Source organism: Doryrhamphus excisus, linkage group LG10, assembly GCF_037039965.1.
Source record: "Doryrhamphus excisus strain RoL-2023G ecotype Guam linkage group LG10, RoL_Dexc_Guam_v1.1, whole genome shotgun sequence".
Classification (NCBI taxonomy): domain Eukaryota; kingdom Metazoa; phylum Chordata; class Actinopteri; order Syngnathiformes; family Syngnathidae; genus Doryrhamphus; species Doryrhamphus excisus.
The window spans coordinates 15,052,605-15,080,194 of NC_136366.1; the positions used below are offsets into that span (position 1 = coordinate 15,052,605).

General features: G+C 40.1%; 1 protein-coding gene across 1 annotated transcript; it reads right to left on the reverse strand.

Moving 5' to 3' along the window:
* Positions 1 to 4,035: 4,035 nt before the first annotated feature.
* On the reverse strand, positions 4,036 to 27,130 carry onecut2 (one cut homeobox 2). The gene is made up of 3 exons (XM_058059596.2): positions 26,959 to 27,130; positions 24,911 to 26,456; positions 4,036 to 7,114 (listed from the first exon to the last, which is right to left on the reverse strand). Exons 2-3 carry the CDS (start codon positions 26,109 to 26,111, stop codon positions 6,825 to 6,827), a joined length of 1,491 nt encoding a protein of 496 aa, XP_057915579.2. The 5' UTR covers positions 26,112 to 26,456; positions 26,959 to 27,130; the 3' UTR covers positions 4,036 to 6,824.
* Between the last annotated feature and the right edge of the window lie 460 nt (positions 27,131 to 27,590).

Genomic DNA, 27,590 nt, shown 5'->3' on the forward strand with positions numbered 1-27,590 from the left:
TTGTCTTATAATGTAGGGTGTCTTATATGTGTTATATTCAACAGTGTCTTACATTACCTTAAAATGGACGTTGTCTTATATGCAAGGTTGTCTTATATTGTAGGGTGTCTTATATGTCTTATATTTAACAGTGTCTTACATTACCTTAAAATGGACGTTGTCTTATATGCAAGGTTGTCTTATATTGGAGGTTGTACTATATGTGATGTTGTCTTATATAGAAGGTTGTCTTATATGCAAGAGTCGTCTTATATTGGAGTTTGTCTTATATGTGATGTTGTCTTATATGCAAGGTTGTCTTATTTTGTAGGGTGTCTTATATTCAACAGTGTCTTACATTACCTTAAAATGGATGTCGTCTTATATGCAAGGTTGTCTTATATTGGAGGTTGTCCTATATGTGATGTTGTCTTATATGCAAGGGTCGTCTTATATTGGAGGTTGTCTTATATTGGTGGTCATCTTATGAGCAAAGTTGTTTTATATTAGAGGCTATTAGAGTCAATACAGTATTACTCACTGGATAGGTAAATCTTAACAATCTAAAAGGACAAGACTTCACTTTGGCTTGAAAAATCCACTCATCTTAAATTGTCCAATACTTTAAGAAAAAATCAGTTGTAATTTCTTGTCAATACTTCAGTCATAATGCTTTTAATACGACAATGCAAATAGCTGAGGACCAGATAGAACACCAGGTAAATAAAAAATACTATACTTTTTAGTAAAAATGTGTGAACAAGATCAACAAAATGTGTTCTCGGGGGCAAATCTACATGAATTTACATGACTGACAAATGAAATCAATTGACCAGGGATCAAGAAAATTCCTATATTATAAATTACATTTGATCAAGTCATGATGGAGATCTATTTATTTGGGAAAACAATATCAAATATATGGCAAATGGCTGCCGAATTCACATACTAGTTAACATGGTCTCATGTGAGGAACAGAGATCCTGCAAGGCCAAAACCAGAACAAAATCTTTGGTTTCTTTGGTTTCATCAACACAAACAAATGGACAGTCAGTGAGGTAGCCTATCCGGTTCTCACTATTCAAATAGATTTTTTTTTTACACACACACACACACACACAGAAAATCATTCTTGTTTAAGGAGCGCCTCACTTTTTCTTCCTAAAATAAAAATGTTGGCATTCATACACTCACATGACATTATGAAATGGGGTATTTTAATGTAGAACTGGTGTGTGTTAGCATCACAGCCTGTTTAGAATAACCTGGATAAGTTCTCATGTCAAAAAACAGAATCCACACAATCTGTACGAATAGAGGAAGACTGGTACTGTATATTTCGACATTTCACCTTTGGCCTTGAATTAAAATGATTTGTTTCGTATTTTAACACAAATATTTAGCTGAAGGCTGAAGACTGTATCTCAACAAGGTGCATCTCAACAAATATTCAAGTTTACGTATGTCAGTAGTTTAACTGAAAAACATATCTATAGAGTATGAGACCATAGAGTATTTGTTACAAAAGTACTAATTGTAATAAAAATGTCTTTTTTTGACACTCAAATCACTGTATATTACATCAATTTTACTGCATTTGCCATTTAGGCACTTGCTCACACATCACAAACCAACAACAGTTCATCAACCCAAAGGCCTACCTCGCTCACAGTGCAACCAAAAATAACACAACAGGTAACACATGTAGAACACATCATGTACCTGCACCACATGGACTATGTAGGTATCAATATAAATGGCTACACAGTAATATACATGCAAAACAGCATTTATGGGCATGCCTTTCTTTATAGTATGACAGTATTTCCTCCTTTATTGTGGTTAATTCGTGCCAGAGCTAATTGAGATAAGTGAATTTATGTTCTAAATGCTAAATATGATTTTTTTATCATTATTAGAGCCCTCCAGACATGAAATAACACCCCTATAGTCACCTTAATAATGAATGAATGTATGTATTTTATAAAAATAAAGGCTGCCATTGGTAAACAAGTCTGGCGCGTGTTACAAATGACACCTCGTGGCCAGTATAGACTACAGTTCATCAACGTCTTGTATTGCCTTAAAGTGTATTTGTATTGTATTGTATTGTAAAATGACTGTGTTTATTTCCATACACACATAATCCGTGTGGTACAGATACATTGTGTGTTCCACATGTGTTGCCTGCTTACCAAAATCAATACATTTGCGGAATTTGAAATGCAGAATCAGACAATGATCCCACAGGGAAAAAAAATGCAAATTCAGTGTCATAAAAATGGTCAAAAAGTGAAATACTACTGCAAATTAACTGCAAAAAGCAGCCTTTACTTGGTCTCTTTGTCTGAATGACCTTTGCACCATATTGTGATTCATTGAGATGCACCTGTTTACATGTTATCTGTATGAATAAGTCCTTAACCAGGGTATGAGCTACATGGATGAAAACACACACAGTTTATTTGCCTCTCAAGAATTCCAGTTATCTTTGGTTGTTTACATCAACGTGTGGCCCTCTTTTTTTTTTTTTGTTTTTGTTTTTAATCTAAAACATCATCCTGAAATGCATTGCTTCTTCAACAATAATCAGCAGGAATGCAAATAAATGAAGCGGGGAAAAAAATCAAGCAATAAATTATAAAAAAGAAAAAGCGATGCAGTGCTCATCATTGTTGGGCTATTATGAACTCGTCATTTTTATGTTGAAAAATACAAAAGAATACTTGATTGGTAAAGAGCGAGTGTGGACATTCAAAAGGTTTGTAAGTCTAGTCTGACATTCCTACATTGTTCTGCCGTTAAGTCTAAGCAGATAGAAAAAAAACATTGTCTTTGTGTTTTATTTTGTAAGTAAAGCTAACTACGAATAATTTAAAAGGCCTGGCATAAGCACTGCATCTTTGATGCAACTAACATTCTTAAATACATAAATATTCATTCAAAACAATTACATCTAATTAAATATCATTAAATTATCATCAAGTACAAACCTAGAGTGTTCTAAACACCTTATAAATAAATACAGCATCAAACGGAAAGAAAAGAAAATGCACAATGTAAACTTTGGCAGAGCTAAACTTCATCAAAAGGGTAAAAGGTTCAGTGGGAGATTTGGCAACAAAATTTGTTCGCTTAAATTAATTGACAATCAAAGAGAAAACATAAATTACATTAAATAGAAAAAAACAAGTAGGAATGTAGTGGTAGTAATACTAGACGTAATTATTGGCAAATTTAAGTACTTTAAGCAAACAAGCAATGAAAACCTCTTTGGGACATTTTTGGTTACATACCATATTTTTGGTTTCGCCTGCGGTACATCCAGTCAGAATTGCAAGTGAGAAAGCAAAATGGCCGCCACCCCCTCCGCCTCCATTGGGCATTGTCAACAGGAAGGGAGGGCCAGGTGGCGGGCCGTATCTCTTTGGACTAGAAGCTTTACATACAGAAATAGAGAAAATGAAGGTTAAAGCTATTTGACCGATATTTGAGCAGTTTCTCTCAGTGAGTGTTGATGTTGTGTCATTTTGCTTGCTTTCATTTATTGTTGTACACTACAGAGAGACAGTAGAGTTCCCCTCCCCTTGATGAACAAGCTAACGTCCAAGCTACACGATCCATCTCCAACATGGTAAATGTGGGCATTTGTGCTAACTACTGTAGCTAGCTATGCCAATCAACCATGACACCTGACCTTCACTTTTAGTACCAGTAGCAGACAAAATCAAATAAAAGTCAGTGTAGTGTGCTAGTACAGCTAAAAAGTCTTTGGTATCATGAACTGTACACTTCATTGTCACTCTTTTTAGCTGTAGGAAGCGTGGTCGATTCAGTGACAAATATTAAAAAATCACGAACAAGGTATGAGTTCCTCGGATTTTCAGTTTGTTTTAGCTGAAATGTATTCTAAACAAGAAGGCTGGATGAATAGAGTAAATCGTCCCTGCACTGGAGCCTGCGAGCTTGGAGGTAGACATGCCTTGTGGAGAAGCTAATGGCTAAGGCTAATGGCTAACATTTATCTTTCTTTGTGGTTATTCTCGTAATTTAAAAAAAAAAGCTACCATGTTGGAGGGACGCCTATTCCAAAAGTATCTCTCACCAGACATGTATGTGGGTAATTAAGCTAGCTAACTATCTGCTAGCTTGCGCATACCTGTCAACATTTGCATTGTAAAATAATGTTATGGAAAAATAATGGAAAGTACTCATCTTATACATGACTTTCCATCTTTGTAGTGGCGAAAAAATTAAAATACAAGAAACTTAAACTGGGTGTACTCTTGTGAGGCTTGACAGGTATGAGCTAGCTAACTTGTTTACTCTCCTTTTAGCACTCAAAAGTTGATTGGACTTAGCACAGATCCAAAGCTTTGTCCTAACAAATGTAGGCCTTGTCAAAAGAGTATGAAAATGGACGAAAAGGCGAGTGATTAATGGAAGTTGATATTCTTTAACAAGAGGAGGAGAACTGCTACTGGAGTTAACAGTGAATCTTTGGTTTGTTAGCTGATGAGGTTTCTGTTGTTCGTTTCGTTTAACCATTTTTTTACTTTGAAAAACTGCATAGGCACACGTTAAAGACACTCTTCAACCGTGAGAGACACATTAATGTTCGGACATTTCCGGGCCGGAGGGAAGAACGTCCTTCCCTCCTTCTCGTGTGGTTTTTACCCTTTTCAGTCCCAGACTTGGCGGGCCTGACGTGACCTCAGCCAGAACAAAGCTACTTCTTCACTTTCTTGATGTCACCCATTCCTCTGTCCTCCTTCCTCGTCCTGGCAATGTCGTCCTCCATCCTTGACATCGCCGCCTCCGCTCTTTTTTTTTTTTTTACATTTAAAAAAAAAATCTTTTTGTTGGTTTTTGGTAGTAATTCTCTTCCATCTTCAGTTCGCTTGTTGGAACAGTTAGGTGCAGAAAAAGGGTTTTCTTTGGTTTCGATTTGTCAATAAATAGAAAAAGTCACGTGTTCACTTTAAATCTTAAATCGTTCTTAAGCCTTTGGCTTGCCTCTAACCAGGCTGGGACTCAGCCTGGGTGTTCTAAAAGAGCAGGGGCTGCTGACTGACGCCTTCGCTTTGGTTTGGTTGCTTTTTTTTGGTTTGATAGCATGTGTAAGAGATGATTGATGAGGTGATTGTGTAGTAAAGGCTATTGAAACATAATAGAGGTGCTGGCGGTGGAGTTTTTCGGGGTGTGTGTTAGTATTTACATGATATGGGAAAGGCTGTACTGGATGATCGTAGAGGATAAATGGATTTTGGAATCAGTGGTTGCTGAGGGACAGCCCAATGACCCACTATGCGAGACGGACTTGCCAGGCATCGTCTTTAGATTGTCCTCTTTTACTATTACAAAGGCCCTGATTCGCCTGGGCAGTCTGCTCCCCATGGGATCAAATGGGCTGCTGTTCTACTGTTGGTCTTGGTGGCGTTTTTTTTTTGCCGTCTTCCAAAAAAAAAGCCATCAAATTTTACACAAAAAAAAAAAACTAGAATATTTGATAGCCCTCAAGTGTTCTGTGTTGAGAGGAATCAAACATTTTTCTGAAAAAGACATTTGACAATCAAGCCAAGGTGATGGTTCTTTCAGGTTTTACACATCTAATACCTAAAATCTACAATCTAAACAGCACAATATTAGTAAAAGTGTGAATTTACCAGCAATGTAATAAGGTTAAGATTGTGCTAATGCTAAGATGCTAGGTGTTATGAGTCACCGTGGTAAGAAAAATGATGGCGGAGCGAAGCCAGGGTAGCATAGTGGTTTAGCTTGACAGTGTCGTGGCTGGATAAAGCATTTGGGCAATGGCTCGTAGAAATATGTGTATGTGTGTACATGTATACGCTGTTGTACAGTACATTAAAGTGTGTGATAACTAGAACGCAGAGTGGATTTCAGCCACTGTTTAGAAAAATGGCATCCTGAGTTTTCTAAGATGTGAAAACCACTCGGCTTGGAGGTGAGCGCCGGTTCTATTGCAAAGAAAATGTGCTTCAACATTGTGCTCACATACATTGTACATACACTATTCATATCCACTGTACTACACTGAAAACTTGCAGTTGTACATGTTGGCTCAAACTGTGAGGAAGGTTTCATGTGCCTCGAAGGGTACTCGTGTAAATGTGTGTGTTTGTGCTTGCATATTTAGCCATTTCCTAATCATTCAACTTCTCTGCTTTCTGTCTTTGGTAGGACTGAAGCTTCAAAAGATGCTCGAGAGGTAAAAACGCTGATTTCAAGGAGAAATGACTTTGGTTTTCTGCCGCTGTATGTGAACCCAAGGGTCAAATGAACCCAGCTATGTGAAAATGTGTTATTTTGTCAAAAACTGTTATTTCCGTGGTGGTGAAACTAGGTCGATGCCCACTCACTGGGATGTTGTCATTCCATGCTCTTTGGTTTCTGAGGAATTTCCCTCTCTCTTTTGTAGCACATTCTGTAGTTATAAAGCTTTCATTGGTCATTCCATTGGTTGGTTGCTAGCTTATATTGCATAATAGAAAACATATATTGTCCTCTCGTCTTTGGTATTCTTGCTAGTGTATCAGTTTCTTGTCCCAGAGGAGAACCCAGCAGTGAAGATTTTTAGCTTACCCTTCAGCTTCTAAATGGCGTCATGATGAGTTTGAAAAAGGCGGTTTGGCTACAAATAAGTCGTCTCAGTGAGCAGCCCCTCTCTCAGTTTGTCACCTTCGACAAACACAAACAAACAAACAAACAAAAGTAAAACGTTTGGTTTCCCTCTATACCTGGATCAGGCTAAACCTTGACCTGTTCCCCCATCTCCGTTGCTTCTCACCCTAGAATCATCTCACCCTCCCCTCCACCTATCATCACGCTTTGGTACAAGTGCTGGACGCTGAAGATTGGGCACCGGGACTGGCTCCGTCGTCTGTCCATTTGTCCAGGCTCCGGCGGCGGGCGTTCATGAAGAAGTTGCTGACGGTGGTGAGTTCGAGGCCCAGCTGCTGTGAGATGGTGAGCTGCATCTCCTTTGAAGGCCTCTTGTTTTCTTTGAAGATGGCCAGCAAGGTGCGACGTTGTAGGTCGGTGAAGACCAACCGAGATTTCTTTGGTGTGTTGTTCCGCTCCTTCGCTGTATCCTGCTCCTTCCGTTTGCACGCTATGGACCATGGGAAAGAGGAGACAATAAATAAATTCAGTTAGATGGAAAGCTATTACTAGTTAAACATTACTTAATAGTTAAATATCACTAAATATCACAGCACATCGGATACCTCAAAGAATCGTCCAAATATGCCATATATTTATGCTTCATACAAGACTCTATGGCACTTGTTAATACATCATAGTTAATAAATAATGCTATTTGCATGTCAATGAAACCCTATGTATAGTCACAAGAAGTAAACGATTCTATTAACCTTTATGTAGGCCCTAAACAATAAATATAACAACACCTTTCTCTATAAGGTGTCTGCAGTTGTATCTTAGCCAATTCAGGAGCAGGAGGTGAGGGGGGGTTGATTTGATTAGCTCTTTGAATTAAGTATGCACTAGTCACAAGCCAACCAATCAATACAAATGATGTTAAGGCCTCAAATCAGTGACAAAACTATTATGTAAGAGGAAACTCTCCCTGCGATATCCTTCTTCTTGCCTCTTTTCAGCTTTTTGTCACACTCTTCAACCTAAAGTCTAGTTTTGGAACATAGAGTGTGTGGCTGTTATCTGATGATAATATTAGAGTCACATCTACACTTAACACAACAACTGTACTACTACTAAAAATGCGATAATACTGTTTACTATGTATTATTATTACTAATACTGTATATATTACTGTAAAAATGTCTGCCTGATGTTGACATAGTCTCAGTTGACAAATTAACAATGATCATTTGAAAGCAGCTCAGCAGCAGACAATGTATTGAAAAAAGTGCAGACACATCTAAGTGTAAAAAGAGTGGCATGCAATCACTCAACGACACACACAAACACAGACTGAGCATGCTTGAGTGATTCAATCACGCTTTGTTTTTTCACCCCCGTGTCGGAGTTACAGTGAGGATCAAATGTGCAATTGTATTATTCAAAAGGAATTTACCTGTCTGCGAACAAAAGGGGAGGGGGGGGGTTAAGAATAAAGAGGTTGGTGAGAGTAAAAGGGGAGGGGTATTTTCTTTAAAGGTGAGGCTGGGGATCAATGGGATCAATAAGGCAGGGTTACGCTGTCTTTCATCAGCTCTCTGGCGTGAATCGGAGTGTTGCTAAATGCGTCTCTAAGTTCAGATGGGATCAGCTGAAAATATGGAGGCTCACTGGGATAGTCGGCCTCTCTCATCTGGATTATAGTAACAAATACTCAAATTCCCCTGATGGACTGCAATACACTTAAAATAAATGTAAATAGTATGTTGAAGGAAATGCCTTTATATTGTAACCTAAACACGTCTTTATAATCCCATTTAGATTGTTTAAACCTTAAGTTTCTTTTTGCTTTGAAAAGAACAAGAACAATTTTGAAAGGAGCGCTTCTCCTCTCCTTAATAACCGTGTTCATGACTTTGTACCACACCATTTATGCACGTGCTTTGCCCCATTTCATCCATTGTATACTTGAATTTTGCTGTGACGAGATCACCTTCTTATTATTGAGCTGATCTGATTCGGTATCCTGGCAGCACGGCGCTCGAGTGGTTAGCGTGCAGACCTCACAGCTAGGAGACCAGGGTTCAATTCCACCCTCGGCCATTTCTGTGTGGAGTTTACATGTTCTTCTCCGGTTTCCTCCCACATTCCAAAAACATGATAGGTTAATTGGCGACTCCAAATTGTCCATAGGTATGAATGTGAGTGTGAATGGTTGTTTGTCTATAGTATGTTCCCTGTGATTGGCTGGCGACCGGAACAGGGTGTACCTCACCTCTTGCCCAAAGACAGCTGGGATAGGCTCCAGCACCCCCGCAACCCTCGTGAGGAAAATGCGGTAGAAAATGAATGAATGAATGAATGATTTGGTATCCTGTCCATCATTTGCCTCTGGAGGGTTTCATATGGTTTTATTTCTGCATCATCCATTGTTTTGCATCCGACTGTCTCCTGGGCTCGTCCTCCGGACCAATTTAGTACCTCACATCAGACACTATTCAAGATGAAGGTATCAGCAAGCAAGATATGGTCAAGGTTTATGGTCAGGAAAAGCTCCACATCCGCATCTCTTTGATGCCATTCTGCTTTTGATGATAAGAGTCCTTGTCCTCTCTTAGTCTCGCCTTGATTTGCTGTTGTATCCTCTTTAACTCCGCCATGTCAACTAATCTGAAGGTGAGTAGCTCCTTCAGGTCACTGTTGATGCGGGGTTTTGTCTTAAAGAAACAGTGCACAGAAGTTAATATATCCGGTGATCATCAATATTGTTCCAATTACATAGCATGTCCCAGCTGGTGGACTAAACGATGGTGGAGTCCATGTGTAGCCATTTCAGACACGAGACAACACAGTCACTGTACTCCCAAAGAGTCCTTATCAACACTCTCAGGTCATCCATTTTATTTGCTAGAGACCTCACGGTTCCCATGACAGTAGAAGGAATGTAGGTCTTTAACTTTAGCTGCTTTAACTGGCATCCTCATCAACATCTTGGTGATCTTTTTCTAGTGGACACAAAAAAGTGGCCATAAGTCTGTAATGTCTGAGTGGTTCACACACAGGCCTCACGGCTAGGAGACCCGAGTTTAATTCCACCCTCGGCCATCTCTGTGTGGTGTTTGCATGTTCTCCTCGTACATGCGTGGGTTTTAAAGTTAGAATGAATCAATTGTGAATTTAAACCGCCAATATGAACAAAACAATAAGAACAAACCTACAATCATATTTTAGAATGTGTTGTTTCTCTTTTGATGTCCATCACTTATCCCACCATCTTTTCTTTTTTCTTTGTCCCTTGTTGCTTTTTTTCAAAGATTGTCTTTTGCTTTTTTTGGCTCCATCTATCATCTTTTGTCCCTCCTTCATTTTTTTGCTTCCATCATCACTCTTTTGTCTCCATTATCTCTCTGCTCCATTGTCTTTCGTCCATCCTCATTCTCCTCCTCTATCTTTTTACCTATCCAAGGCTGTTTGCATCAGTCTTCCCTGCCTCTTGCTCATCTTTCTGCCCCTCCTATTTTTCTGACTGGCTTCATCCCTCTTTTTTCCTTTCACCACGGCTCCCCTCCTCTTGCACTCTGTATCATTTTTTTATTGCACCATTACCACTTAGGCCTGGTATCCATTACACTCAGGGCATATAAGTGCAGGGTAAGTAGTAAAGTCGCCCTTCAACGTACATTTCAGTGCTGGAGTGTGGCGCCATGTTTTGGCACGTCAAAACGCCAGCAGAGAATAATTATTTCATGATATCTACAATGTTTTTTCAAATGATCAAAATCATTTCATTCCAACTCACATCCCTGAAGGAAACTCCATTGCTGGAGTCTTAGTTTGATGCATTCAAATGCTAAGGTCGTGTGAGAGTACAAGTGTTTTCAGGAAAAATACGCTGCAATTTGTCAATTTGCAAAATGTGTATGAATTTTGCAATTTTTATGTCTCTTTCAAAACGTGAGCCTATCCAAGCTTCTATCTTTAGATGCAGGGTGACATATTTTGATTGGTTCTGTCAGGTGATTAAAATAATGGAGAGATTAATTACTATTATTTGTAATTAATTGATCTAATGGATTTTTTTATGGATTTGGCAAGGACATTCATCAGCCTGCCAGTCGCAGACTGACTCATACTTGCTCATTCTCTTTGAGTTTAGTTTGCTGAAGAGCCTTGTTATGGCTCGCTAAATTGCTAATGTCTCCGCTGCTAACGTTAGCTGTGGCGGCACTCATGACTGGGTGCGTTGATGTGGTAGGCTAAACTTGAGCGGCTTTGGTGGTACGTGAACTCCTTCCTATAAAGAAAACGTCACTCCTTATTATTGATATAATCTTTAGGTGTTTTCCAAATGTTAATAGCCAATTCATTGGACGGATAGCTCTCACATACACCTCCATTTTCACATCTCCTTCCTGCTACTCACCGCTCAAGCCCAAACACAATGACAGCCAATAAATGTCCACTTCAGGGTGTGACTGATTATTGTTTTCACCACCACCAACAACCACAAGACAAGAAGCCCAATACTTAAAATGGATTTTATAATATGGGAATGTGCAAGGAATGTCAGCATTTTAAGGCCAAAATACCCCCATTGAATTATTGATAAGTGCTGATATCATTTGTTTGCATATGTGACTGAACCTGATGTCATGTCCCTGAAATGAATTGCTCATTATTATAACCATGTTATCATACTCCAGATTTGCCACTTGACTCAAGCTGGAGTATAGCGACTTAGCAAACTCACAATGCACGCTATCGCAGCACTTAAACTGATTCTATCTATATTTTCTAAACATAAACACACTTACTGTACAGTAGTATATTAAAGCATGCAATATTTTAGCACTTAGCAATCAGTACTACACAATACGCCTCTGTGTACGCTTGTGTGTGTGTGGTTGTGCTTAATGCACCGTGATCCTTTCCTCTTTCCATTTTGCCAACCGGAAATGGAACATAAGACTAAAGACGCTCTCTCTGTCTCTGTTTCTCTGTCTCGCTGGGAAAGGAAAACACCAAAACTGTTATCAATTGGATCTAGAATGTTTGGTGCAGTTTGTTACCGAACACCATTTTTTAAAAGAACAATAAATAAGTGTTGATTGGGGTCACATTGCAGATTAATTGACCGACGGTCATCTATTGTTATGTTATTGTTTGAATTTATTGATGGGTTCTTCTTTTTTCCCCTGCTATGATGTCACGCTATTATGCAGCTATCATTATCCTGTTGACATATCCCAAGGTGGAAACACAAATCACATCAGGCTTATGCTTTCCAGCTGTGCCGTAATAAACCAAGCTGAGCCGTTCTGTCTGGTGGAAAGGTGCCTTCCCAATATGAATTAATTCAAGCTGGTTATAGTCCTTTGTTAACGTGAACACACACATGGAAACTAGTTTGAGATCAATCTCACACACACTGTCCTGCTGCTGGAAATACTCACAGGAGCACTAAAAGTTTAATCACCCGTGGCTTAAAGACGTTTTTAATGTAAAGAAAAATATGGAATTACATCAGCGCTATTCAATACACTTAGCGGCTGAAGCACTTAATCATTAATGTAACTGATTGGAGATCAATATAAGCGTACAATTAAGGGTGTAAATGTGCTCTGTAGTATTTCCGGATTTGTGTGCACACAACACACACCTTCAAAAAACTCCATCAATGATCCGTTTACATAATGTGATCTGCACATTAACGATGCAACAGTGACATTGTTACTATTATTGTTATACTCGTGTAATGACACCTTGCCACCTTGGTTACAGCATAGATATAACATGATAAAACCTTGTTGGAGGGTTTTTGGAGGTGTTTTAATATCGTTCTTCTTTTTATCTGTTTTTATATCTTTCTAACACACAGAAAACAGATGATTGTGGACTATTTGGGGAATTGTGTCCATCATTCACATATCAACACATTTATTTCCCTTTTCTGGACATTCTAGCATGAGAAAACAAGTTAATATGACAAAAAACGAGTTAATATGTGCTCGCTAACATGGGAAATAACTATTTAGATGCTAAAGTCCTCACAAAAAAAACTTGAAAAAAACAGTGTTCCATTTACATAACTAACTTATATATTAACCAAGCTAAGGCGTTATTATGAAAAACTATTTTGATCTAACACACTAACCACAGCATCATTCACAGACAGAATTGGATACGTAGCTCTCAATTTTGCTACAAAGATTCTGTCGTCATCATTTGTCATCAGCATTTATTACCTGAGGACTGCAGCACACGTCATGTACTGGAAGATACAGCTATACCTAGGAGAACGGATATCATAAGTGTTGTTGCTGTATCTATGCTGCTGTTGTTGATAGAACTAACACAAGTATGTGTATCAATTGGCCCGAGGAAAAACGTTTAGTGTTTTAAATCATCAAAATACGGTAAGATACTGCAACTATTACATGTTATCATCAGTGTGCGTGTTAATGCATGATCACAGCATGTATATCAAATGATGCAACATCGTTAAGTTTTTTTTTAGAGGGCTTCATAGTCGAAATAGGTGTCCCCCATTGATGTGTGTTGTTAGCTATCTTGTATTAACTTGTGTTTAATGCACAGAAATGGTAAAGAAAATGTGTTCATGTTTCACATAAGGACTGTGAATGATGGGCAAAATTTAAAAAAAGTGTTTAACACAGTTGTGAAACACAAAGGTGGAAAAAAAGAGTGAGTATTCAAAAGATACATAAACTGTATTAGTGCTGTAATGCATCTCCCACTGTTTACCAGAAGAAACAATCATGGGCTCTGATGTGATGTCACTGAGATGAGGAAATGGCTGATGTCATTCACCTCACTCAGTCACTCTATTATAGTCCATTTTCTCATCTCATCTCGTCATTGTCAGTTTTTCAACACAATATTGCAACACTGGAATGTAAAACTTGTTTAGATATATATAAAAATTACTTTCTCTGTTCCGTAGGCAGGTTTTGTTTGTGCAGACTGCATTTAGAGCTGAAAAAAACCCACGAATACTAGAGAAGACTGAAAATCAATCCTAACCATTGTACAAACATTAGTCATAGCATGTACAACCAACAGTCACCGAACAGGTAGCCCAACGAAAACATCAGCAAGTGATAACAGTAACATTGTGAGAGTTGCAAAGAAAGACCCTTAAACAAATGTTAGTGACATCAGCAACAACCTGCAGAGGGCAGGAGTGAAGGTTTTCGAGAACGTAATTCATACATCACAGATCCAAGCTAATGCACCACTTCCCTTGCCGGGCTATGCATCACTTCAGTGTTGCGTCAGAACGTATTTGCCATTTTTCGCCATTTGTATTAGTCATCCAAAGGTCAAACACATTCCATCATGGTACATGTACGCATTGCCAGGAATCGTCATTCGTGCTGGGGAGAGTTTGTGCAAACAAATGCGGGACATGTAAGAGTATGACTTGTCGCCTTTGTAGAAATGATTTAATTGTAAAGCATTTGAACGATGGTGCCAGAATAGAAAATTTTGCATATCTTTGGAAAAGTATGCTGCTCTACCTGTTGAAGACGTTGTGACTATGACACCCGAATGTGAAAATGGACTTAAAATTGCTAAAAGTTGACATTTACAAACTCATGTCCCTGGATAGACAGAAAGACTTCAGGAAAAACATTCACTAACCTTGACTCACTGGATGTTGACAGTGAGGATAAGTCAAAGGGAACCTCTGTGTGGACATACACACACAAAGACTAATAGATGATGAGTTAACTGGCTTCTCTGTACTCGTTCTTATCAGATATGTTTTTTGGCATCCCGACGCCATCACCGTGTGAGAGAGCAGGCAGAAGGCAAACACAGGCCGAAAGATAATATTCAGCAATCAATAGATTGTATTGTTATCGGCGATTGATCAAGAGGATGTTGGGCAGCCATAAATGGCTTACCGATGTGCTGGTCTCTATTTTGATCAGTGCTAGGTCATTGGAGTTGATCAGGTTTCTTGGTCTGTGAGAAGCAGGTCTCAGCATTATAAAATGATAGAAGACCGGGGTATTAGTTCTACATTTACTGACATTGTAACAAGCACTAAATTGCTTATAATTTGAAGTAGTTAAACTCAAAGAGCAGTGTGGGGTTCAGCGGTTGCGCAATAGCTGGCTTGTAGATAGTGAATGGATGTGGATTGTGAATGTAAAGATAGATTGATGAATGGTTGGGTATGCATAGTGACTGAATGAAGGTCATTTTTGGTACAGATGATTATGGATAGTGAATAGATGGATGGGTTGCTGAAAAGTACGAGTAATCAAAGGGGTTGGAGAGTAAATTAATGGATGGTTAAATACAGTCGGTACAAAGCCTTCGATTCGATACAGAGGCGTACTGATAGTACACAATAAAAGTCAAAGACAACAAGTGTTTCTTGTCTTGTGTAATCAAAAACAAGCACTTGAAAAAGGTAAAATTTTTGACGCAGGAGGAGATATACAGCTGCGCAGGGCACCTCCACAAGCCTGAGGAGTGTGCAATACCACTGCCATGTGTGGCGGGTGCAGGAAGAGGAATGGATCTCACCTCCATAAGTGTGCAGTCCAGCCTTTGACTAGTGGAAGTCATGACTAGCGATAGTTCTAGAAGGCAATTGGTTGCTAAAACCTCACCTTCCCGGTCAAATACATAAACCAGTTTTTTCCAAAGTGCAGTCTGGGGAAGTAAAATCAGTGGTATTGCACATCACGAACCCACAGCGTGTTTTTATGCGCCTGCAGGACATTGTAGAAATTAAATAATAAAAAAAAAAAACACACATTTGGGTATGGATAATGGATGCACAGATGGTGAATGGATAGGTATCACTTGGATATGTTAGTAAATGGATGCTTGTGGAAGGCTGGATGAAAGGAAGGAAAATGAATAGATGGAAAAAAACTAATTTCTCACTACTAGATCTACAATAACGGCCATCTGTTTAAAAAAAGCATCCTCTCTCTGCTTAATACGGGCAGTATCTCCTCCCCTGTTCACCGCCACTCTTCCATTCCCTTCCAGGAACCAGTCTAGATCAGGTTCCTGCAGATCAATGGAGATCTAGGTCCGCACCGTTTATGTTATCATTGCCAGTATTAATGCTCTTTTAATCTGCTCTGGATTACAGCCATCGATCCACATACATCCATCCCCATGCACCGGCTAAACCCAAACTGCCGCTTCGCAATCAAACATACACACATTACCGATACCTACAGATTCGCACTTACATCTAAATAAATCTGGCTATCAGCTGAGCATTGATCCACTACCGATACACATCAGCTCATTTACATACCCAGACAAGAAAGCACATAATAACATTTTTCCCATCCCTTCAAGGTTTCCTACCCTGCTGTCAAACGTGTTTTTGTTGCATGATATCTATTTGAATCTCATTAGAACGTAATCTATTACTACATCATTTTGTGCAACACAAGGTCGAACCCCAAAAGGCAATGTATTTTATTTGTCCTTTTGTTTCTCTCCCTGCTGTTTGTCTTTCACCATAAAGCCTGTCTACAGAATGACGGCTCCGTGCCGCCTGTCTTTATTCATTACACCTGCAGACAGAGTTATTTCAGCCAAGCTGCAACACCAATACTAATGAACCTGAGGGAAGCAGAGAGAATGAGGAGACAAATTTAGAGGGACAACTGCAAGAAAAGGGAAAATAAGACAGAAAATAAACAAATGGGTTTGGGGAGTAATTATCAGTTTCATCTAGGAATTTAAATACAGAACCTCATATATATATATTTAGGGTACCGATTGTCAACAAATATATTCTTAACATCCACTAGCTTATTTGGGTTATATGCAATGTAAGCTGGAAGAACAAGGTAAAGAGCAAAGAGCAGACAAGCATCTTGCTGTGTGAAAATCAACGTTTTGATTAATTTTTACTTTGAACTGCAATAAAAATGTAGCGTATGGACTGCGAGTTACCGCTAAACATACCTGAGGACAGTTCTTTAGGGGGGTCTTTAGGGGTGAGCAGACACACGGCGCTCAATGAGATGCCAGTAAAGGCTTGCAAGGGAATTTATTATCCTTATTATTATCATCATTTATAGTGATTTTTAGCATCTGTCTTTCTGTTTATTTAGGCCACACATACATATATAACAAAGACAATGTTCCAAGTGTCCCTGAATGCATCTTGCTGTTGTCTTGTGACAAAGAGAAAGTGAGATGTGTTTGTGACTTGAAGATACTGTACATATATGGTGTTGTATCCATCCATGCATTTTCTCTACACAGTCATGGCTGCAAAAGATCTGATTTAACACTGTGGGCTAAGAGTCATGTTCATGCTGCTTCTTTTAGTCTTCCTGAAGATGTTTGTGTCTATTCGCCGACCAGTCTGCCTCCATGAGCTCAGAGTACAGATGTCACGTTTGATTTGACCGCCTTAATAAAGCAGTGACAGGGCCATTTTCTTCTCTGAACTCAGGCTCCTTCTGTTGTGCCCGGCAACACTTGTACCACTTCAGCACCTCCAGGGCAGCATAATTGTTGCAGACAGCTTAAATAAGAAAATCACTGCACAAGGCGGCTGATATTCTCATTGGAAGCCACCGTGAAGATTGTAAAGCGTGTGAACAAGCAGGGTTGGTGTTTTCACATTTAAGATATTGATGAGGTGCTGCTTTGTTTTCATGCTTGTGTTTATGCCTGCAAGATTTTTTTTTTTTTTTTTTTAGAAACTATGTCCGCATCAGCTAGAAATATTGCAATTCTGTATCCCTTTCCTCAAAAGATGGAAAACACATGCTGATCTAGGCTGACATGTCTCCTACTCTATGTTGGAACTTGGTCTCTCCGACAGCCTTGCACAGTTTGATTGGCTCTCGTTTTCTAAAGTCAATAACCTTCAGGACAGACTTCACTATCACTATCCTGCATACTGGTTGGGTCACAGCTTGCTGTTTTGACTTTGGAAGAGGTTTGTCCAATGGAGAGTTGCTTTGTTTGTCACCTTTGTGTGGCTTGTGAACCAAAGATGTAAGCACTGGTAACATGGACATTAGAACCGGTTTCTAGATATAAACCAATGTACTTCCTGAGAACTCCTGAGCTTCTCCTGAGCAACGCACTGAACCCTCAACCATCCGGGCAGTGGCTGCATTTTTGCCAACGGTATTTTCCAGACTATATGTTGAATCAGTCAAAAAATGCATTCTGAAGAGGAAAAAAAAAACGTAAGTCGCAATAAATACCTTTTTTTAAATTTAAGACCTTTTTCACATCCATACTGGCATAACAGTATAAAAGACATGAAGGAACACCTACCTGGCTGAATACTCTAAATTAACACAAAAAGTCAAAAGCGGTTCACCAAGCTCCCGATCTAATTCCATATCACATAATCCATTAAATCCTTCATCAACATATAGTTGGCTGCATGGTGGTCGAGTGGTTAGCGCGCAGGCCTGACGGCTCCCCATGCATGCGTGGGTTTTCTCCGGGTTCTCCAGTTTCCCACATTCCAAAAACATGCTAGGCTAATTGGTGACTCCAAATTGTCCATAGGTATGAATGTGAGTGTGAATGGTTGTTTGTCTATATGTGCCCTGTGATTGGCTGGCGACCAGTCCAGGGTGTACCCTGCCTCTCACCCGAAGACAGCTGGGATAGGCTCCAAATGTTACTATATACTGTGTATATATAACAGTATTTAAATATACAGTATATATAGTCATTGCTGGGACAGGCAAACTATACATCCAAGGACAGTATTAAGTTAAAATCTACACCAAATTATACTAACAGGTATTCACACTTAATTAATAATGATACATCCATAAAAACCTACTGGTGTTGGCATTCTACAATTTTGGATCAGCATTTGCAATAAAAGTGACTATTTGAATTATTAGATTAGATTTAACCCCAGAACCCTGCCCTTCTCTCTTCAATTGCCATTGTTTAATAATACAATCCATATTTATGGTGCAGTCACAGCACACAACTGTGGTGTGTTCAATGACATCATGAAATCTCAATGCTTCAGTGAAATATAAGGCCAAAAACATGTAAAAAAAAATATTTTTCTAGCAGTGGTAAATGTATGCGGTACATTTTTATCTGTATTATGAACTACTAAATTATGACTGACTTATGATGAATGAAATGTGATACACGCAGTGTATACCAATATTGTTAAAAAACACATTTTAAAGTCATAAACAGCTCTAACTGTGAAAATATTACATTTGTTAACACTGAATTTTAAATAATTCATTAAAATGTGGCATAAATGAATTTAGCATGGTCGGGTCTGGAACCAATGAAGCGCTATAAATGAGGGACAACTGTATGTGTTTGATCACTCTATAAAGTGTTGTTTACCACATGCATCTCAATTAATGATGTGCAATACTCTTGAGAGACGACTAGGATAAGGCGACATGACAGCCTGGCACGTTGTTAACTAAGCGTAACACTAGCACATGTAATAAATTAACACTTTAGCTCCCTGAATCCTGATGCTGCAGACAAATATTTATCTGCTTTTTTTCAACCTTTAAGGGTTTAAAAGTGCAACAATTTCTGCTTAATAATCAAGAAGAGACTTTATGTCAAATTATCCCAAACTGTCACACTAAAGTCTCTTAAATCTCCTTCCAGCAGCTTAAAATCTATCACTATGGATCAATAGCAGACTGTGAATATGCAGGAGGTCCAAAGAAGAAAAGGTGATAACAGATGCAATCTGTTTTCCCACAGTATTGAGTCTTGAACTGTAAGACCAAACACATACACAACAAAAACACAGGCAGAGTAACTGCTGGTAATCTGTGTGCCATAAAGCCCAGAGTCCAGCTCATTAATAATGCACAGCATCTGCTTGCAGCAGGATGCATAAAATGGAAAATATTAGAGTTCAGTCATTTGGATGTTCAGTGCTATTTGACCCAGAGTGGACTCTCTAATCTCAGTGTCTCCAGTGACATAACAGTTCAAATTCCATTCCATCTGGAGGGAAAACATCTCCAGGTGGATCCTATGCATTGTTTATGTAGCATATTAATGCTTCATCATTCATGGAGCTAATGCATGTAGCCATCATACGTCATCCACCAGCGTTGTTGTTTGTTAATTTGTTTCCAAAATGTCACAAAATGTTTGACTCTTGTTTTATTGATGGAATTGTTTGAGTGGAAATATGATCTCTTCTATTCTAAAACTGATTTGAGTATCGCTTTCTTTTCATCCATAATTCACTTGAAGTCACAGGCGACCACGCAGCCTCCTCCAACCAAACAATGAGCTCCACTCTTCCTCCCCCCCATCTTGTTCCCTCCCTCCATTTTGCCTGGTTAACCCGGCTGTGAGGTGAAGAAGAAGTGAAGTGAGCAGACCGAGGAGGGTCACGCCGAGATTCCCATCAATAATTCATTGGGATGCTGCTGCCTCTGCTCTTGTGTTCAATTCCCCCGACAATCACATAATACCCCCCCCCTCCCACCCCCCCTGAAAAGAGATAAAGCTTCGGAGACGTTTCAAAGCTGCACCTTTAAGCATTTTCCTACCATAGGAACTGCCCCAAGAATCTCCTTGAGGAACATTTTTCTGGAAAATGAACTCACAATGAAAGCCCTAAAAAGGTTTGGGTGGGGCTTGATATGGTGTGGATCTGGCAATCATTTTGCGACAGCCTTAGGCCATGTCCACATGAACACCAATCCACATGCAAATGTAGCTTTTTGTCCTGAAAAACTCTACACTCTTGTGAAAAAACCTATATTTAAAAAAATATGTTTTTTATGATTACTTAGATTCACAGCTTCAAATCAAAGTGATATAAAAATAATTTCCCACACATCTCAGCAAGTGACTTCTCAAATATGTCACACATAACAGTATTCCCAATCAAGCAAATATTGTGAACCTTGGTTTGCATCCTCCCTGGTTAACATCTTTTTCGGTTAATGTTGAAAATATACATCACAATTTTGCCTCGGTTTGCATACATTCTTTGGTTAGCAGACAATATGGACCGCACCTTGCTGTGTTGTTAATACACTGCGTTCAACTGTGTTCTTAAAGATGAACTATTATGCGAGTTATGGACTCCTATAAAAGCAGTTACACATGGTAACTAGTAGGACAGAAAGGTTTCTAAACTTTCCAGAATCTGCACCTATTCCCGCTGTATTTATTTGGATTTCTTGCTTCCAGCAAAAACGGTCTGTTTTAATTAAAACACAGTTAGGACACTGATAAATTGACGGGTTGTTAGGCATTGTAAACAAATGAATTGAATGAATTGTAAACAAAAAGAAACACTTCCTGGGAGCCATTGCTAACAATGTAAACATAGAAGCAGAGCTTGGTGCAGGGCAGAGAGCATATTCGGGCAACAGCGTACGCCCATATAAGGAAGCCCGCCTATCTGTGACATCACAAACTTCCAGTTTTACAACACCCTCTGAAACTGAGAGTTTTGACCCATCCCAAACATCTTTCAGGGCTCACTTCCAAATGTACAAACCTCATTATCTGAAACGTTGTCATGGTTTAACACGAGAAGTCAACATTCTAGCTACATTTATAGGTCAGAAAAGTATGTTTTAAATGTTTTAATGTATGTTTTAAAATCACAAAAAGTCTTTCCTTGTTAGCATCCTACTAGTTTAAAAAAATGGCAACCGGAACTGAATGTGTGCTGCGTTACATCAACGGTTGACTTCCAAAAATGTTTACACAAAACATGTTTTTATATTTTTACAATTATAGTTTTACATGCATGAAATGATTTTAAATGCGTATAAAAGACCAATGAAATTGATAAATGAACATCAGGTTACTTTTACCTTTATTGAAGATTGAAAGACGTGATTTAGTAGCAAAATCAACCAGCACCACTTTCCAGTTTTGAGTTGCCAACAATCATGTCTTCAATGAAGGTAAAAGTAACCTTAAATGTTTATTTATTCTTTTCATTCATTCGGCTGCACGGCGGTCGAATGGTTCGCACCAGGAGACCCGAGTTAATTTCCACCCTCAGCCATCTCTGTGTGGAATTTCCATGTTCTCCCCGTGCATGTGTGGGTTTTCTCCGGGTATTCCGGTTTCCTCCCACATTCCAAAAACATGCTAGATTAATTGGCGACTCCAAATTATCCATAGGTATGAATGTGAGTGTGAATGGTTGTTTGTCTATATGTGCCCTGTGATTGGCTGGCGACCAGTCCAGGGTGTCTTGCCCAAAGACAGCTGGGATAGGCTCCAGCACCCCCCGTGACCTTTGTGACAATAATCAGTAGAAAATAAATGAATGAATGAATAAATTATATTTCACTACTGCTAAAAAAATGTGCTTTTTTTTCTTGGTCCTCAACTCTATAAAGTGTGTGGAAATCTGTTAATTGTATAAGTCTGACTCTTAAAACAACAAAGTTAAACGTAACTAAATAACGACAGTTAGTTGCTTTGGTCACTAACACACTAGTAGAAAATCCAATTTTCACAGCGCTGAGAAACTGGGACTTGAACAGCTCTTATATTGTGCACAGGGTCCGACCAATGAAATTCAGATCATGGGAAATGTAGCAAATTAAAGCCATATGTAACGCCTATAGTGTTGGAAATCAATTAAAATAAAAATGAAGGAAATTAAGTCCCAGTGAAAGCGATGCAGAAGTATTACCCAAATGTCTAAGTCAGCAAAAGATCTTAAATTATTTTGGCAATACTCACTGAGAGTATAAAGATGGGTTTAAAACTGCACCTGGTAGAGTGCTTATGAAGCACATGTCCTTCCAAGATGACCTCATCTACCTCTGCCTTTTTCAGTCAAATATGATTCACTTACATTTGCTTTGAGAGAAATATTCCTTAGAGAATAGACAAAGTTTGCCAGAAAAAGAAGCCAGTGTTAACTGCAAACCCAAGTGGATGTAGTGGAACAGGCTGTATCCAGTCTAAATCACGTGTAGTTATTATTACACCACAAAGAAAAGGATTGCTGCCATTTTTTGCAATACTGTATTCCACTTCCAAGCTATACACAACATAAGAGTCTTTCCCCGTAGCTTCTACATTTACCACATCTAATAAAACAGTGTTGCATCTCTGACCTGTGACCTCAGCGCTATGAGGTGCCTGTAGCATTGTTGATTAAGGATTTGCTGCTCCCTGTTGTCCCACAGTCATTAAAAAAAAAATCTCGAGAGAGTGAAATGGAATAACTACTGCACGTCCACAACAACGACAACTGATCATTTCCTTTGGCAATATTGACTTATAGTGCATGGATGGCGGTTCTCAGTGAAACGGGGGACATAATCATTTATGCACCCAGTATGTATAGTATAGTATCAATGGCTAAAATCTTAATGGCCAAGGAATTTAGATTTTAAATTGATATTAAATATAATAGATACTCGACTAACAACACTATAGTGGAAAAATACCTTCTACACTCAATTTCCTGCCACTTGCTGATGTAAGTGGTTGAACAGAAGCAGGCCCGTCTTGCATATTGTAAAAGTCAACTGAGGAGAAGCAGAGGAGGTGCATTTCCACCAGACTGCAGGAGTAGGATGCTTCCCAGTGTGTGTCTCCATGCTGCCATTTTACAACACACATACCAACTCACCCCTCCTCCATCACTCAAGGCATTTCCTGTTAATCTATATAATCAAACAGCAGCTCTCAAAATCAAACAAGCCCTGTCACGAGGTCAATAGACGGGAATCAAGGAATCAAAGAACAGTGTAATTGTGCGGAGATAATCTCATCCGTCAGAGCTCAAGCACAAACTCTTCATGTAAAGCTTTCGTATTGAGCAAATATGGATTACTACGCACTCGTCTCTGTGGTTTGATTTTTTCAAGATCTCAATTTATTTATTGACAAAGGACTTGGGACGATGATTTGGTAAAGAGTCGATTTAGCAGTAAACTGCTGTCCGAGTGAAATGACAGACTTTTTAATGCCTTAACACAGCAATTCAACAAATTTTATCAAAATGTTATGAATTCCACATGTCACAGTACTATATCAATACAAATTATTTCAAAATACACAATTTATTTATGTTTTTATACTTCCTCCCCAAGGCCAACATTCTAATTACAGTTCAATAAAAACAGATTTTGAGTAAAAGTTGTTATTTTTCAAGTATGGATAATGAAATGATGATAAATTCGCATTTGTTTTGAATTGGATTGGAATATTTTCAATATTGTCAGAAGATAATATCATAGGCCATTTGTGTACGGTTACACATCAGAAATAAACCAAACTCCTTTAAACGTGGTTTAAATAAAATGTAGGTTTTACAAAATAATTTTATTTTGATGTTATTTTATGCAATCAATAAATACATTCCATGTTGGACACTTTATCTTGATAATTGTTAACTTTATTTGCACTATACTGGTTTACATTATGCTTTGAATAGGAAATACTTTTTCATGGTCTTTAATTTTGGTCATTAAAGGTGCAATTTCATTTTTTAAAAAGCCAACTAACAATGTGTTTTTGCATTAAAACATTTTTTTTTTAATTTTAAACATTTGAAAAGGGTGAAATGACCATTGAATAGACAGGAAAACAAACCTCTGCAGCATCACTCCACTCTTCCTATACTTGGATTTACGGTATACCTCCACCACATCATCATGTCTCCCCCCTCATCAACCTGATCCGTTTGTATACGGTCTTCACTGCTACTTTAGTCCCCTCCGGACAACAGAGGATTTTGTGCCGGGACACAAATCAGGCTCCTCACTAGAGGGGGCCCCAAACCCACTGAAGTGACAACCTTTCAGTCCCAATCTCCTGATCCCCTCAAGCCTTCTGACTCTGTCAGTGTTAATATGCTCCCCTTTCACCAGGGGGGTGTTTAAAGTGCAACCCTGTTTATTTCTTATTAGACCATTAAATTAAACTGTAAAAATTAGAAAAATACAGCAAAAAGCTACGTCTTTAAATGTTTTTACTGAAAATTCAATTTTTCAGTACAAAACTTTGACCGTGCCTTCCACATAGAACCTACTGATAGCACCTATCACCTCTACTCCACTAAAGTTGGCGTCAACTCTGATGATTTCATCAGTCATGATGCACTTAACATATTGAGCTTTGCCCCCCAAACACCAACACAAAAGTCAATTTCCTTCACTTTTTTCAAAGTTAATTTTGGCTTTGAGTTTCATTTTTAATGATAATATTTGTCTTGCCGTTGTTCTTTTTGTTGTTACTCAATAAAGGTAAACACCATGTGGTCCAAAGGGGAACCTCCACAAAACAGCAATATGTTGGAGTGATGTCTTACCTGCCAGTCTGAGAGCTGACATCCTTTGAAACTCAGGCTCCTGCAGCCACTTCCACATCCTCCTGAAGGTCTCGCGGCCCGACTTTAGTTTACTCCATGGTTTGGGGTTCCTCAGCAGGTCTGACAGGGTCCCCTGGGAGCGGCACAGCACCCTCTGGGCGAAGATGGCCTGAGGGATGCTGTACCTCTTGAGCTCCGCAGTGATCCGCTGCGCCACCTCCTTGGTGTTGATCTCCTCCAGCTGCCCCGAACTGTTCACTCCCTGCGTCCCGGAGGAGGAGGGCGGTCTTTCCCGGGTGGAAGCCAACACTGGCCCGTGAGATGGAGAATGGAGGTGGGGGTGGGGGTGGGGGTGGTGGCCCGTGGAGGACACGGGATGTCCCGGGTGATGCATTCCGTTCAGGTGCGGCATCATCCCGCCTCCCGGACCACCGAGGCCTCGGTGCTGGTGGGGGTCTCCTCTGGTGAGCATGGAGGCGGTATGGTCGAAGTTGAGCATCTTGTCGTGTCCTCCGTGCGTCGCGGTGCCGTAGTTGTGAAGACCTTGCTGGGTGTTATGGAGGGAGCCCAGGCCGTTGCCAAGCACCGGGGAAAGGCTCTGACCCATCCCGGACATGTGATCCTTGTGGTAGGGGCTGTAAATGTTGTTCATGCCCGGTAGTCCCCGCTCGTCCCGCATCAGAGTGAAGCTCCCGCTGACGTTCCCGGAGAGCCGCTGGTGGTGGTGATGGTGATGGAACTTGTCTGACACGGTGGAGATGGGGGGCAGCGGCTGGAGCGGGGTTAAGGTGGTGTAAGTGCCGCTCATGCCCATACCCGGAGAGGACGTGTCGCAGGGGACGCTCATGGCGTGGTGCAGCGGGAGGGACAGGTCTGGACGGTACTCCCCGCTGCCCTCCAGTATGGTGGCCATGCCGGACACCATGGCCGAGCGGGATGACGCGGCAGCGGCGGCCAGGTCCTGGTGGATCCGCAGGGCAGCCGCCGCCGCCGCCCCGTGTCCCCCCACCGCCCCCGAAGAGCCTCCGCGGCCGTGATGCGGGCTGTGGCCGCTCATCAACTCCACCTCAGGGGCCACGGAACTCACCGCCACCCCGCCATGAAGGTTGCCAATGCCGTCTATTGTCATGTCCGTGTTCATGGCGTAAGCGTCCAGATCCTTGGCCAGGCATCTATAGGCGTTAGTGTAGGCAGTCTTCATTCATCTGTCCTCAGTCCATCAGGTCGAGCGGAAATATTTCTCCTTTCTCCTCCTTACTCGCTCCTCTTCTCACCCCTGATGCGCCGGGATGGGTCAGCAGCCGTGTCCCCCCCACCCCCCCTTTTCTCTCACTTTCGAGGTTGTTTCCCGGTCCTCCAAAGGCCTTTCCACGTCGGTCTCTTTGTGTCTCTTCCCCGGTAGGTGCACATAAAAAGTGTTTTTATCTTGATCATACGGGCCTGTGCGGTGGCTCCCCCATGTCCAGCCCTCTCCTCCTCCTGTGTTACTCTGCTCCTCAGACGGGAGCTGTCCACGGTCCCCTAGCCGACCGCTCAACCCAACGTGCTGCGGGGAGAGAGGGGGTGGAGAAGTGTGAGCGAGTGACTGATCGCGAGTTTGACCAATCAGAGCGAGTGTACAGTTCAGTGGGCGGCTCGAGCAGCCTTCTAAATAAATAACTGCTCTGTTGTTTTGTGGAAGTCGCTATCTGTAGGGATGGCTGATACTGGATCCGATACAGAATAAATACAGAACTATTATTGCAAAAATCGATACTTTTAATTTATATTTACCAACAAACTTCCAAACAAAAATATTCCCATTTTAACATACAATTGTTTGAGCAAAATAAAGCCAATGTTCAGAGGCAAATAATCAAATTAATCCGTTCCACACACCCCAAAATATGAACAAAAACACATTTTATGGAGAATAATTACAGTTCCCCATTTAAGATCACTTTTACCTGTAATGGATACTGTTGTTGACAAAGATGGAGAGAAGCGGAGAGGGAGGGGAGCTGAGTGGAGTAGAGTGTGAGGAGGGAAAAGAAAGCAATGTTTCTTACCTTTTTTGAATGAAATTGCTTTCTTTCTTTGTCCCCGTGTCTGTAAAAAAACATAACTTGAATATGGGAATGCCTCACTGAGGAAAAACATTGCTTTAGGATGTCAGTGAGAAACATATTTTTTGGTATGAATGAAGGCAAATATTTCCAGTCGTGTTTTGAGCATGCTCACGGTGTTGAGTGCAAAGCGCTGCTGTGTAAATGGTGTGCATGGGAATGTTATTGACAGTTTCGGGGTGAATGGATGAGCGTGGGAGCTGCAATGAAAGAGCATTATGGCCTGTAGCCTGTTTACTGCACAATTCATTACACTTCCAAGGACAAATAAGGGCTAAATAACTCTGTGTCCCCAACTCCCCCTCTGCCATTCATCCATCAACTACGATCAACATGAAAAAGGATAAAGACAGTTCCCAATCCCGTTCTTTGTATTTCATTGTATGACAGTTGAATCAATATTTTACAGAAAATGTGTAATTAGTACACCATGCTGACTTTTCGACAAGCTCAAATAAAGTTCTTTGATTGGTGAATTGATTTTGAGCAGGAACTGTGACTGTATTAGATGATACACAGCAAATGTGACAAGAAAAAAAGAGTGAAAGTATTACAGTATTACATACACGCTGGTT

Excerpts from the sequence above, each read along its gene's own strand:
- onecut2 (XM_058059596.2), bottom strand. The coding sequence starts at position 26,111 with ATGAAGACTGCCTACACTAACGCCTATAGATGCCTGGCCAAGGATCTG. Across the intron at positions 7,115-24,910 it reads GTCAGCTCTCAGACTGGCAG|CGTGCAAACGGAAGGAGCAG; the intron begins GTAAGACATCAC and ends CATGGTCCATAG.